This window comes from Lactuca virosa, chromosome 9 (genome assembly GCF_052849685.1).
Source record: "Lactuca virosa cultivar CGN04683 chromosome 9, Lactuca_virosa_CGN04683_v6, whole genome shotgun sequence".
Classification (NCBI taxonomy): domain Eukaryota; kingdom Viridiplantae; phylum Streptophyta; class Magnoliopsida; order Asterales; family Asteraceae; genus Lactuca; species Lactuca virosa.
This window is the reverse complement of record NC_136434.1, coordinates 106,155,536-106,168,885: the sequence shown is the minus strand read 5'-3', so window position 1 is coordinate 106,168,885 and position 13,350 is coordinate 106,155,536. Positions and strand designations below refer to the sequence as shown.

Genomic DNA, 13,350 nt, shown 5'->3' with positions numbered 1-13,350 from the left:
TATTAAAAAACTAGCCCAATTTATTAAGAATTTTCAAAAAATTAACCTAAAGTCCCTCACATAATCATTAATTTCGAAGTGTTCACTGAGAAATGGGAATCGGCACTACGAATGCCCAACACAATATTTTTTTAGAAAAAAAAAATTTACGAATGTGTTCTGTGAAATACTCTTCCAAACAAAAAAAAATATTGCAAAATTCACCCTGCATCGAGAAACTGTTCTTTGTACTTTAAAATTGTTCAAATATTATTTTCACAGCAAAAATATATTATATTAAAACAAAGTGTTTGAATGAGATTTTATATAAAATCTTATGTAAAATGAGTAAAAGTTCAAAAAAATAATGTCTTATATGTAGAAACCCATTTGGCATTATTGTGGGGATTTTCTTAAATTTTAGCTTTTTCTCAACTAAAAAAAAAGAACCAAACAAGTGACATCAATATAATCTTTACAAGCTCTTTTCTCACACCCACGAATTCATTTTCGCAATTTCCAATCAATATTTCAAACAATAAACATAATTTAAACAAATACACATACACATAGAGATTGTTAACTAACACTTATTCCATACATTTTTTATAAGTTCCCTACAAATGGACCAAAAAAAGGTCTTCAAAAACCAACATTTTTTTCCCAACAATGTTGACAAGTGGCATACAAACTCCATCTATTCGCCTTCAATGTACAACTACAACTGCTACCTATGCAGATAAGACTTGTACATTGTACTAGGGTATATGATTCAATTCAAATAAACCTTTTTTTTTCTTCCAAAAAAGAATGGAGCTCATCTTATTAACAAGTACAAAAAACATAACAAAAAAAACACAAACAAATCATTCGTTTTTCAATATTTCGTGGACTTCATCTCTTGTGGGCATAGCTGGAATGGCTCCTTTCTTTGTTACAGTTAGGGCCCCACATGCGTTTGCAAAAACAAGTGCTTCTCTTAGTTTTGCCTCGTCCTATATTACAATAAAAAAAAATGTTTCAATTATTTCAGACACAAAATTGGATCGATTATATGTTTATAAAAGGCAATATTATTATGTTTTCTGTATCGCATAAATTGTAGCCATATTTGATTTGAGGGATAATGACAAAAATGACCAAAAAAATGGGGAGTCCTTATCACCTTTTTTTTACCACATTTTGAAAATTTATCACATAAATGACTACATTTTGAAAATCACGGATTTTTATCTTTATGTGAAAATGAAGGAGCATAATTTCTTTTTCACGAAGAAAAGAAAAAGTTTTGTGCATTTTTTTTTTACTTTTTAAATATTTTTCTGGTCGAAATTTTTTTCTTACAAAATTGCTTTATCACCCACAACAATATTCGTAAAAAGATTGTGAATTTACTTTTTTTTGGAAAAAATTCAATCATTTATCGTGATAATGATGTCATTTCCCTAAAAAAAACAATGTCATTTTCAAGAAAAAGAAATCGTGAACTTTTTTTTTTTTTTCGTTTTTAAGATTTTTCTAGTGGGTACCACTAATAAAGAAATTTCATGAAAAAAAAAAGTTTGTCATTTTGCAAGGTCATTTTACTGATTAGCCCTTGATTTAATAATCATTATGTGGGTCCCAAATGGCATGAAAATATGATTGTAGGTCTAATTTATAATTTATAATTTATAATTATATACCTTATAAAGATTTGTATCCAAAGCCAAATTGCTTAAAATTCCCCCAACAAATGCATCTCCAGCACCCGTAGTATCAACAGGCTTTACTTTAACACTCGGAACTCTACCCTTAAATTCCTACACAAATTACCAAAACAATTGTATTTACTATTTAGCCCCTATAAATATACGACTAAATTTGTCATAGAAACAAAAATGGGGCCCACAAATAAATGAAAAACAAAACCTTACCTTTGTATAATATCTACACCCATCTGGCCCTTCACTTACAAGCAAAAGTTTAAGATTTGGATGAAAAAGTTTATTCAACACCACGTTATCGTCGTAAGGATCGTCACCCCCGGTCAAAAACGTAATTTCATCCTCACTTACCTACATATACACGGTAAAATATATATATATATATATATATATATATATATATATATATATATATATATATATATATATATATATATATATAACTTTGATGTTTTTTTTACTTTTATGCCCTTGGAAATGGAAGGGTACCTTGATGATATCTGCTTGATCCCATATGCTCATTATGCCTTGTCGAGCCGCATCCTCTGAGGGCCATAATGGTAATCTCAAATTCACATCATAAGATAGGATGCTTCCCGATTTCCTTGCTATTGCCATTGCAACTAGATGTGTTGATTTGCATGGCTCCTCTATCAAGCTAATAGAACCATAGTGGAATATACTCGCCTAAATATCAAAATTATATTTGAATTAAAAATTATTCATGTGCGAAAAAAATCATTAAGACTATTATGATAAAGATAAGGAGGACATTCATGTCTTTTCAAATGTCTTTTCAGATGGGACAAAACATTGCAATGTGTTGTCCATTAGTACATGTACTTAAGTACCTATTAGTACATGTACTTAAGTACCTTGGTCCACCTTTTTTGGTAATGGGACAGATAATTATAATTTTTTGGTAATGGAACAGATAATTATAATTTTTGTCTGATTAATACTTGTCCCTGTCTATCATGTCCTGTATAACAAATGGACCTGCTTGATAAGATTCAAATCAAGTTTCGATTCACAAAGAACCATGTGTTTGTTACATAGGATATGACTATTGAAAATTTTCTAGGACTATTTTTTATGATAAATATAAAAAGGGTATTCACGTCTTTTGCACAAAAAACAAATTTCTGTCTCACCTTGTTCCATCTTTTCGGGTGAGTACCGGTACTTGTACCTTGTTCTACTATCTTTTTGGGTAGTGGGATAGATAATTACAATTTTTTGTATCAGATGTCATGTCATGTCCTGTTTTGTCCTGTAAACAAATAAGGAGATAACTGCTGACCTGCTTGATAAGATTCAAATCAAGTTCCGATTCACGAAGAAGCATGTCGGCACTCGGATTACGAAAAAACATAAATTCCCTCTCGCCATCAGATTTTAGAGTAACAAAAGCCAATGCTGTTCTTGCATTTTGGTCAAATCGCATCCCAGAGTTGTCGACTTTGTTTTTCTTCAAAATATCAGCCAACATGTGACCAAATTCATCATCACCCACCTGAAAAAAACCAAAAAATGTGAAACTTTTTAGGAAACGTAACTAAATTACATAATCTTTATATCAAAATTTAGGGTTTTTTTTTCAGGGTACCTTGCCTATGAAAGCGGAAGAGCCTCCCAATCTTGCTATACCAACAGCGACATTAGCAGGAGCACCACCAGGAGCTTTCTTGAAATCGGGTGCTTCTGCAAGTGAAACCCCAGAAATCGAAGGAACGAAATCAATCAACATTTCCCCAAAGCATACGACAAGTGGATTGGGTTTGATTGTCTCTGGACCTCCATTTGAATGCAAGGATAAGTCTTTCAGATCATCTGAATGCACGAAAATTGATTCAAGATTCATTAGGAAAAGGAAATTGTTGAAATCTTTATAAGAATATGAGTGTACACGAGGTGGTAGGTGTTGTGAAACTAACTAAATCAAGAAAATGAGTAATGATCATTTATGGCGAAGAACCCTCCTCTTTAAGGTTTTCCACGTGAATTCCATCTACTTGTAACTCTTGTCTAACCGAAAATCAGCGATAAATTTTGATCATTATCAAATATGGGAATTTCAAGTTGTATAGTTATTAAAGGAATCCGCCATTAAAGCGATTAAGAAGTTTCCGAGATCCAAACAAGAAAACTAGAATTCGTTTTCAGTTTTCACTACCAATTGGATCTGAATCAGATATAAACGAAAACATGCCAAGAACAGATCGATGGGACTCAAAATTGAATATACTAAACCTTGACGACGTAATAGAAACCTCGAAGAAGAATAAAGAACGAACTAAAAAACGAATAATTTATCAAGATGTAAGATACCCACGTATCAGAATAGAATCTTCTTCTAGAACAAACGGAAAACCCATGAAAAGAACATATCAAAAGAGGTAAACAGTAATAGTAGAAATGGATGAATTGGTGAAAGAAAAAGGAAAAAACAGAGTAAGAAGTAAGAACCTGAAGTTGGAATATCCGCCATGTCAGTATGAACTTGATATGGAAAAAACTCACAATCGATAGCTGTGAATAAAGGGGGAATTACAGTTCAGGGTAATGATGATCAATGAAAAATGGTGTTGATTTGAATAAGATGTAAGAGAATTAGTTACCAAAATTAGCGAATAAGTTCGGTGAAATCCAGGAGAAGGGGGTTTGAAAAGGTGAAGAAGAAAGAAGAGAAAGAAATGGTTTCCCCTTTTTATGATTTGCAAATGTGTCAAGATGATGATCTTGATCGACTCCGATTCTGATTCCGATTCTGGTTTTTCTCCTCTAGATTTCAGTTCCTATACGGAGACTACGAGCACACAGAAAGCGTAGGCGTTGTTTTTGGCTTTGATTTTCTTTTCTTTTTAATTGTTTATGTAAAGTTTTAACCTTTTCGTAACACAATATAATCAATTTCTATTTGTCTTAAAACTGAATTTTGTATAATTAAAAATACTATGTAAGATTAAATTTTATTTTCATTATACTTTCTTTTTGTTTTATTGATAAGTATGATATTTAACTAATAATACAACATTTTTTTTTTCTGTTCTCCCTGTCATAGCTTCAAACTCTTTGGTCTATAATTTTTATGTTTATGAATTTAATGCTAAAAAAATAACAAAATCATATTATTAATATTTTTAGGGAAAACCACCGAAAAACCCTATGTATTATACATGAGTGCTTAAAAAAACTATTATATTAATTTTTTGTACAATTTAACCATTATTATTTCTAAAACTGTGTAACCTATCTAATTCATCCGGGCTTGCGAATTAGGTCATTGAGATAATGGTTAGCAATCCAACTCAGATATCGATGGCTCGAGGCTGTATTTTCGTGAACAAATGTGTTTCTTTTCCTAGGATTTCACTTGCCAAGTTAGTTCATTTCTCATCCAAGACGCCCAACATCTAAATGGACACTTATTATTGTCACGTTTTTTTTGCCACAACGTACTAATATCCTAGAACGATCACACTTGGTAAACAACAATTGGTATCTATTAGCCACCGCATAATTTGTTAGACAAAGCTTGGACTGCTCTAGGCTTTCGTATTTTTCCCCTAAGTATGGTTTCATTTTATTCCAAGGTATCCTACGGTTGTCTACATGAGATTGGTCCTCAATTTCTTGATCTTTGTGCTCTCCTTTGTCAAATTCTTCATCTGAAGGGGTCAATTCAACATCATCAAATGATCTTTCATGCAATTTCATTTCTCCTTGTATCAAGTCATTCAAAAAAGAATTTCATATTGTCTTGTATATTGAAGAAGCAACATATTCTTCTGCATCAGACTCGTCATCTGGTTCCATTCAAACCCTTCATATAAACTTCAACTAATGCATTTGAACTTGAAGTCATAGTAGTTGGTTAAAGCTTCCTTAAATAATAATGCAAACAACAAAAATAAGAAATAAGTGTAAAAAGGGATCAACGTACTGATTAAGCAAAATAGAATGATCGATTACCTTTTTTCATGTGATTAAGCACCAATTTTCCCTCCACTTTCAAGAAGTTTTCCCTCTTCCACGAAGCTTTCCCTTTTTTGTTTTACATAATGATCGATATCAGGGTAAAGTAGATGAAGTGTATTCCACGTAGACTGATAAGATCAGGTAACATATATAGGGTTACCGGATAAATTAGATAACATACACGGTTTTGGAAATAATAATGGTTAAGTTGTACAAAAAAATTAATATAAAGATTTTTTTAAGCACTGATGTATAATAGCCCTGTCGAAAATACCCAATACCCGAATTACCCGCCCGATTTTTTCGAGTATCGGGTAAATCGGGTATCGGGTAAATTTTTTCGGGTAATCGGGTAACCCGATTTTTTTTTTCAGGTCGGGTAAAGGGTACGTTTGTTGGGTTTCGGGTATACCCGAATTACCCGAATTATTTTAAAAATTCTTTTTTTTTTCATAGAGCTTGTATTCGGTAGCAGGTATTTGATCACGCTTAAACTAACTATCATTATTGTAAAACGTGAATCTCTTTTATTATGACAATATGACACTAGCAATACTAAAAATAATTGTTTATATATCATCATGTTCTTTAAAACTTATCTGTTTTCTAGATTATAGTTTTTATTGCAACTAACAAACTCATTATCTTGACGAAACTTCAGAACATGGCAAAACTTATGGCTACAATTATCTTAAACATTTTAAACTTTTAAATTAAGATCTTTAAGTATTTGGTTTTTTAACATCTTATTAGATTAGATTAAGTTGTTAAAATATTACTTGATATCTCAGGTATTATTGACTAAAAATCTCAATGTTCAAAGCTTGAGTAACTTCGTTTATGTCTCGTTTGTTTATATAAACAAGACTAATAAAACACGATATATTTATTTCATTAAATTTATTTTCAGGTAAAATTCAAAAAAAAAATTATATATTTCGGGTAATACCCGAATTACCTAAACCCGACCCGATACCCGAATTACCCAAACCCGAATTTAATTTGGGTCGGGTAACGGGTATTTTTTTTAACATGAAAAACCCGAATTACCCAATCCAAATTACCCGAAACCCGAAAAAATTACCCGATCAACACCCCTATTGTATAATACATAGGGTTTTTCTTGGTTTTCTCTTTCTTTATAATGAGATTTTAATAGGAAGACAATGAAAAAAACTATTGATATTTTAGGTGTTGTTTGTTTTTTCTGAAGTAAAATGTATGCAGGTTTTGGACCACATTTGCAAACATTTGCAGTAGAAAAGGTAGATCAAACGTATGCAATCTTAAAAAAAAAATTGTTTGTTTTTTAACATCTGTCGGCTGCAAAAATTTAAATAAACTGATTTTTTTAAATTTAAAAGATTTTTCAATACTTTTATGACTTTATTATAAACGATTAACAAATCGAGATCAACCTTTATGCATTATTGTGTAAAAAGTTAAAATAAAATTGTACGAATCAATGTATATATTTGATAAAAGCCAACAAGTTTTGGTTGCAAATCTCCATAAACATTGTAATTATGGATCAAAATAATTAACACATAAAATGGATGGAAATAAACTTCGATTTTAAAATAAAAAATTTTCATTTTACTATTTCAATTAAATCAATTAAAAATTGATCATAAATATTTTTCCCAAGAAATAAATGATATTGCATTAAATAATGTTTTATAAAATTTGACACAAAAAATATAAGACAATATATATATATATATAAACAGTTCCAACGACCATTATTGTAATTAATTTTTTATATATAAAATTGTCACAAACGTTATACTTGTGTCGTCGAACCTTTTTTTCTTGAAGTATTGTAACTTTTTTTTCCAAATTGTTTATCATAATAAAATTGGAATAAAGCTAACTTAAAATAATAATAATATAGATATATGTGTTTTTTAAGGCTAGTAGATGTTAGAAAACTCTGGTCCATATCTACGCCAAGAAGAAGATGCACATTTTTTAAGTCTGCAGTCTTCAAAATGTTTACGTGGCACAGACAATCTACAGACAAAAAACAAAAACCAACTTAATGTTAAAGGATTCTAACATTTGGAGAAATAAAAAATGATTGTTTCCCTATTTAAAATTATTATAAGGTCTTGCATGTTTCTTCCTATCCAACATCGTGTTGTGAGTTTTTTCCCTATTGTTTTCTTCAAGGGAAATGGAATAATTTGTAAGCAATGCGAATAAATCCAAATATTTTGTGTTGATTTTTTTGGCAAGACAACGTAATATAAAAAGGATTTGAAATCTTTATTTCTCTAAAATTTTCTTTCATCATTTCATGTGAGATTTAAGGAGAAAGAAAATAAAATATGTATTATAAAGGATTTATTTTGATTCTTATACTTTCCGATGGTTTTTGCTCTTATCTAGATTATAGACTATCCATTTGTTTAGCCGGTTGTTTAGCTAGTTTGTTAGCCTTTCATTTTTTATAATGAACATATTGTATCCTGCAACGGTGATTTTTGATCAATAGAATAACCAAGTTGGCTCTTATTAGTTTCTTTATGGTATCAGAGCAGGTTATCCGCACCGGATAGCAAAATCGTTCAGCAACCATGACAGGAGAGAAAGGCGACGGAAGCAAGAAGCCAGAGGGCGAAACCATTGATGTCAATTCGCCATTCTACATTCACCCATCTGATTATCCAAAACAGATGCAGGTGAATGAGGTTCTGAATGACAACAATTATAACGAGTGGAAGCAGGAGATGACCAACTTTTTCCTTGCAAAAAACAAGATGGGACTGATCGACGGCACCATCAAGAAACCAGAAAAGGAGTCGGCAACACACACGGATTGGGTTCGAGCCAATGCCATGGTCAAGGGTTGGCTAACGACTGCAATGGAAAAGGAGATTCGCACCAGCATAAGGTATGCCGATACCTCTTCTGAAATTTGGAAGGACCTAGGGGAACGATTTGAAAATGAAGGAGCACCAAGGCCTTATGAATTAAAACAGTTACTCAATGTAACACGACAGGGAGGTATGTCAGTTTCCAATTACTATACGAAGCTAAAGTCTCTTTGGGATGAAATTCAAGTTGTCCTACCTATGCCACGGTGTGTGTGCGATGGGTGCGAGTGTGCAATTGGGAAACAGTTGAGTCAGGTGAGGGAGAAAGAGAGGACTTATGAATTCCTTATGGGACTCGATGACGAGTTTTCAGTCATTCGGGCTCAGGTCTTGGCCATGAAACCAACACCATCACTTGCAGCCACTTACCACTTGGTGGCGGAAGACGAACAACAGAGGGCCATCACAGGTGGAGCAAAGAGACCAGGACCAGAAGCTTCAGCTTTCCAGGCCAACTATGGTGAGACAAAGGTGCAACGACAGTTACTAGGGAAGCAGAACACACAGGCAGTCAACAAAGCAGCTCCAAAAACTGCAAAGATCGAGAATGAAAAGAAAGAAAAATGCAGTTACTGTCAAAGAGAAGGCCACGTGAAGGAGGGGTGTTTCAAGCTAATTGGATACCCTGAATGGTGGCGTGGAAATCGAGACAAAGGAATACCAAAAGCCGGCTGCGTTGAGATGATAGCTAGTCCAATTCCGGGGTTAACGGATGAACAATATCATCTCTTTATCAAGCACTTCAAGGAAAGCGGATGCATAACTAAAACCGAATCTCAACCAAGGGCTAACATGGCAGGTAGAATTGATACATGTGATGGTTGGGTGGTGGACTCAGGTGCCACCGAACACATTACTCATAGGAGTGATTTTCTTAAAAACAAAACCCAAAGCCCAAAGGGAACTCCTGTCGTCATTCCAAATGGAGACAAGATTCCTGTTTTGGGTGAGGGTGATCATGTACTTCCAGGAGGAATCAATATCAAAGGAGTTTTACTTGTACCAAGTTTTAATTATAATTTACTCTCTGTTGGGAAACTAGCCGATGAACTTAATTGTGCTGTAACTTTCTTTCCGGGTTTCTTTGTCATGCAGGAATTGGGGACGAAGCGCTTGATTGGAGCGGGTAATCGTATAGAAGGTTTGTATCGCATGGGGGTAGTGAAGACTAATAAAGCTCTCTTGACCACCTTCGAGACCTGGCACAAAAGACTCAGGCACCCTTCACCAAAGAAAGTTTCTCGCTTAGATTTTATTCCAGCTTGTAAGAATGATTTAAATTGTGATGCTTGTTTTAAGGCTAAACACACTAGATTACCGTTTCCTATTAGTGAAATTAAAACAAATGCTTGTTTTGACATGGTGAATTGTGATGTATGGGGGAGATATAGAACCCCTTCAAGAAGTAAGGCTTTTTATTTTTTGACTGTCGTAGACGATTTTAGTAGAGTGGTTTGGACTTTCTTACTAAAACACAAAAGTGAGGCAGGCACATGTCTCATAGATTTTTACAAAATGATCAGAACCCAATTTGGAAAACGCATAAAACGGATACGATGCGACAATGGAGGTGAATTTGTGTCCAATACCATGCATGATTTTTATGCAAAAGAAGGCATTCTTTTAGAAACTTCTTGTCCATACACCCCACAACAAAACGGGGTGGTAGAGCGGAAACACCGACATTTACTAGAAACGGCTAGGGCTCTTCGTTTCCAAGCCAACCTTCCTAAAACCTTTTGGGGAGAATGCGTGCTGACTGCAACGTATGTTATAAACCGAATGCCCTCAAAAGTGTTACAAGGAGCTTCACTGTATGAAGTACTTTTTGGAAGAAAGCCTATCTATGAACACTTGCGAGTCTTTGGCTGCTTAACTTACCATCGCAATACTGAGACAGGGGGAGATAAGTTCGAGCCGCGTGGAAGACCAGGGATCTTTGTTGGCTACCCGAGCGGTACCAAGGGTTATAAGATTTTTGATCTGGAAAGCAAAAGGATCATAGTCTCGAGGGATGTACGATTTGTTGAAAACCAATTTCCTATGAACGCAGCAAAGGAACATAACGACTCAACACCAGACGATATTTTTCAGCTAGAGGGTGATGAGGAAGTCATACATCACAACCTTAGAGACAATGCATCCTTTAGCAATGACAACCAAACCGATGATCACGAAACACGCCATGATTCCGCTGTGCACCAAGATCACAACTCAAGCCCAACTAATCATGATTCTGCTGTTCAACAGGCCCAATATTCCAGCCCATATTTTGGATTTGATGAGCCTCTTCCCTCGGACAACACCAGGCCCATTAGATCAAAGGCTCAACCGGTCAGGTATCAAGATTACGAAGTTAATTTACCCCCATCGATTGACCATGCATCACCCGCTGCCAATCATGTCGCTTCTACGGTACACCCCCTTTCCAACTATATTTCATATAAAATTTTTTCAACTTCTCATAAGGCTTTCTTGGCTGCTATTGTGAATCACGATGTGCCTAGAAGTTTTAAGCATGCAGCTCGGGATCCAAAATGGCGTGATGCCATGAAGAACGAAATCAAGGCCTTGGAAGATAATGATACTTGGGAACTCGTAAAGCTGCCAGAAGGAAAACGAGCCATAGAATCAAAGTGGATTTATAAAATAAAATTCAAGCCCGACGGTGCCATAGAAAGATACAAGGCTCGTCTTGTCGCTAAAGGATACACTCAAATGGAAGGGGTCGACTTTCACGACACATTCGCTCCGGTCGCTAAATTGGTCACTGTACGAATTTTATTGACTCTAGCTGTGAAGAACAATTGGATAATTCACCAATTAGATGTGAATAACGCCTTTCTGCATGGCGACCTCGAAGAAGACGTTTACATGAAGATGCCTCAAGGATTTGGTAAAGAAGGTGACTCACGAGTATGCAAACTCAAGAAATCGTTGTACAGCTTAAAACAAGCAAGCCGAAATTGGTACCACAAGTTCACAGCAGCCCTCCGTGACATGGGATTCAAATCGTCACATGCAGACCATTCTCTCTTCATTCACAAAAACAAGACCAGTTTCGTTGCCACTCTCATTTACGTGGACGATGTCATTATCGTTGGAAATGACACCACTAAAATTGAAGATACCAAATCCAATCTTGATGCTAGATTTAGTATCAAGAACCTTGGTAGCTTGACATATTTTTTGGGTATCGAGGTATCTCGTACGAAAGAAGGCTTAGTTCTGAGCCAACGGAAATATACTATGGATATCTTAGAAGACACAGGCATGCTTGGATGTAAACCAAGCAAATTTACCATGGAACAGAATCTCAAGCTCGATAAAGGGGATAACGAAGAGAGCATAGATGCCAACATGTATCGGCGTCTCATAGGTCGTCTGCTTTATTTGCAAGCGACTCAACCTGACATCACTTATTCAGTAAATGTACTCAGCCAATTTGTTTCAGATCCTCGAGCAAATCATTGGCGTGCAACAATGCGCGTTTTAAGATATCTTAAAACTAGTTTGGGACAGGGGATCCCACTACCAAAATATGGATCACCAGATTTGGTGGCTTACAGTGATTCCGATTGGCTTGGATGCCCGTATTCGCGTCATTCTAGAACGGGTTATTTGTTACTTTTGGGTGGGGCTCCTGTCTCTTGGAAGTCCAAAAAGCAATCAGTCGTCTCCCGATCTTCAGAAGAGGTAGAATATCGAGCAATGGCTACTACCGTCAGGGAAATCCTATGGGTTCGATGGTTGTTGTCAGAACTTGGTGTGAAACTTACTACAGCTACACCACTTCTCTGTGACAATCAATCAGCTCGTCACATCGCTCACAATCCTATTTTTCATGAAAGAACGAAGCACGTGGAGATGGACTGCTTCTTTGTTCGTGAAAGAGTAGAGTCTAAAGAGATAGCTCCAATCTGGATTCATACCCGTGATCAGCTTGCAGATCTTCTTACCAAGCCACTTGGTTCAGATAAGCTACAATCACTTCATGTCAAGATGAACATTCGGAACCTGCATGCTCATCTTGAGGGGGAGTAAAGGATTTATTTTGATTCTTATCCTATCCGATGGTTTTTGCTCTTATCTAGATTATAGACTATCCATTTGTTTAGCCAGTTGTTTAGCTAGTTTGTTAGCCTTTCATTCTATATAATGAACATATTGTATCCTCAACGGTGATTTTTGATCAATAGAATAACCAAGTTGGCTCTTATTAGTTTCTTTATATTATTGTTTTCTATATACCAAACAACCTTTAATACAAACTAACATTTTTTATTTAAGAATGATATAACTAATACTTTGTTAATTTACTCCTTTCATTTCTATTTGATTCGTGATCACGAAAGAAAAAAAAACGTGAAACTTTACTTTAGTTTTTTCCACAAAATCAAAACAATTAAAATATTATTATCATTTAGTTCTCTATTTTTTCAACGAAAAAGAAAAATCTTGTTATTTTAGCATACAAAGTAACCCAAATTTTCTTCACGCCTGAAAACAACCATTGATCTTGCAATGAGTCTAATGACCCACACAGAAACTTTTTATTTGTTTCAAAACCTTGTATTTTTTTCACAATAATAATAATAATAATAATAATAATAATAATAAACGATTGTATTTTTTTCATTTTTTTCGGTTTGACTCTTTTTTCTAACGAGGAAACATGAAAACTTAGATTATATTTTAAATATAGACTATTGTTCTTCACCTACTACAATATCCAAACATCATGCAAATAAATTTTAATATGCATTTTGTCAAAACCATTATTATAAAGTTCAAAAAATTCATAA

The 13,350-nt window shown here is 34.4% G+C and overlaps 2 protein-coding genes across 4 annotated transcripts; one reads left to right on the top strand and one right to left on the bottom strand.

Moving 5' to 3' along the window:
* Positions 1–553: 553 nt before the first annotated feature.
* LOC145137062 (putative fructokinase-7) lies at positions 554–4,555 on the bottom strand. Of its 3 annotated transcripts, XM_079071206.1 has the most exons (8): positions 4,307–4,555; positions 4,155–4,217; positions 3,295–3,518; positions 2,989–3,201; positions 2,175–2,372; positions 1,896–2,036; positions 1,665–1,781; positions 554–974 (listed from the first exon to the last, which is right to left on the bottom strand). In XM_079071206.1, exons 2-8 carry the CDS (start codon positions 4,174–4,176, stop codon positions 846–848), a joined length of 1,044 nt encoding a protein of 347 aa, XP_078927332.1. In that variant the 5' UTR covers positions 4,177–4,217; positions 4,307–4,555; the 3' UTR covers positions 554–845. The 3 variants fall into 3 exon arrangements, with proteins under 3 accessions (XP_078927332.1, XP_078927333.1, XP_078927331.1); XM_079071207.1 differs by lacking the exons at positions 4,155–4,217; positions 4,307–4,555 and adding an exon at positions 3,623–3,951; XM_079071205.1 differs by lacking the exons at positions 4,155–4,217; positions 4,307–4,555 and having other exon boundaries at positions 3,295–3,564.
* Positions 4,556–8,183: 3,628 nt separating this feature from the next.
* LOC145137061 (uncharacterized) lies at positions 8,184–9,841 on the top strand. Its single transcript, XM_079071204.1, has 2 exons — positions 8,184–9,344; positions 9,641–9,841. Exons 1-2 carry the CDS (start codon positions 8,246–8,248, stop codon positions 9,673–9,675), a joined length of 1,134 nt encoding a protein of 377 aa, XP_078927330.1. The 5' UTR covers positions 8,184–8,245; the 3' UTR covers positions 9,676–9,841.
* Positions 9,842–13,350: the final 3,509 nt, after the last annotated feature.

Coding starts and splice junctions, on each gene's coding strand:
- LOC145137062 (XM_079071205.1), bottom strand. CDS start 3,549: ATGAATCTTGAATCAATTTTCGTGCATTCAGATGATCTGAAAGACTTA. Junction 3,202..3,294: donor CTTCCGCTTTCATAGGCAAG/GTACCCTGAAAA, acceptor GGTTTTTTTCAG/GTGGGTGATGATGAATTTGG. Junction 2,373..2,988: donor ATTTGAATCTTATCAAGCAG/GTCAGCAGTTAT, acceptor TTTGATATTTAG/GCGAGTATATTCCACTATGG.
- LOC145137061 (XM_079071204.1), top strand. CDS start 8,246: ATGACAGGAGAGAAAGGCGACGGAAGCAAGAAGCCAGAGGGCGAAACC. Junction 9,345..9,640: donor ACCAAGGGCTAACATGGCAG/GTAGAATTGATA, acceptor TTTGTCATGCAG/GAATTGGGGACGAAGCGCTT.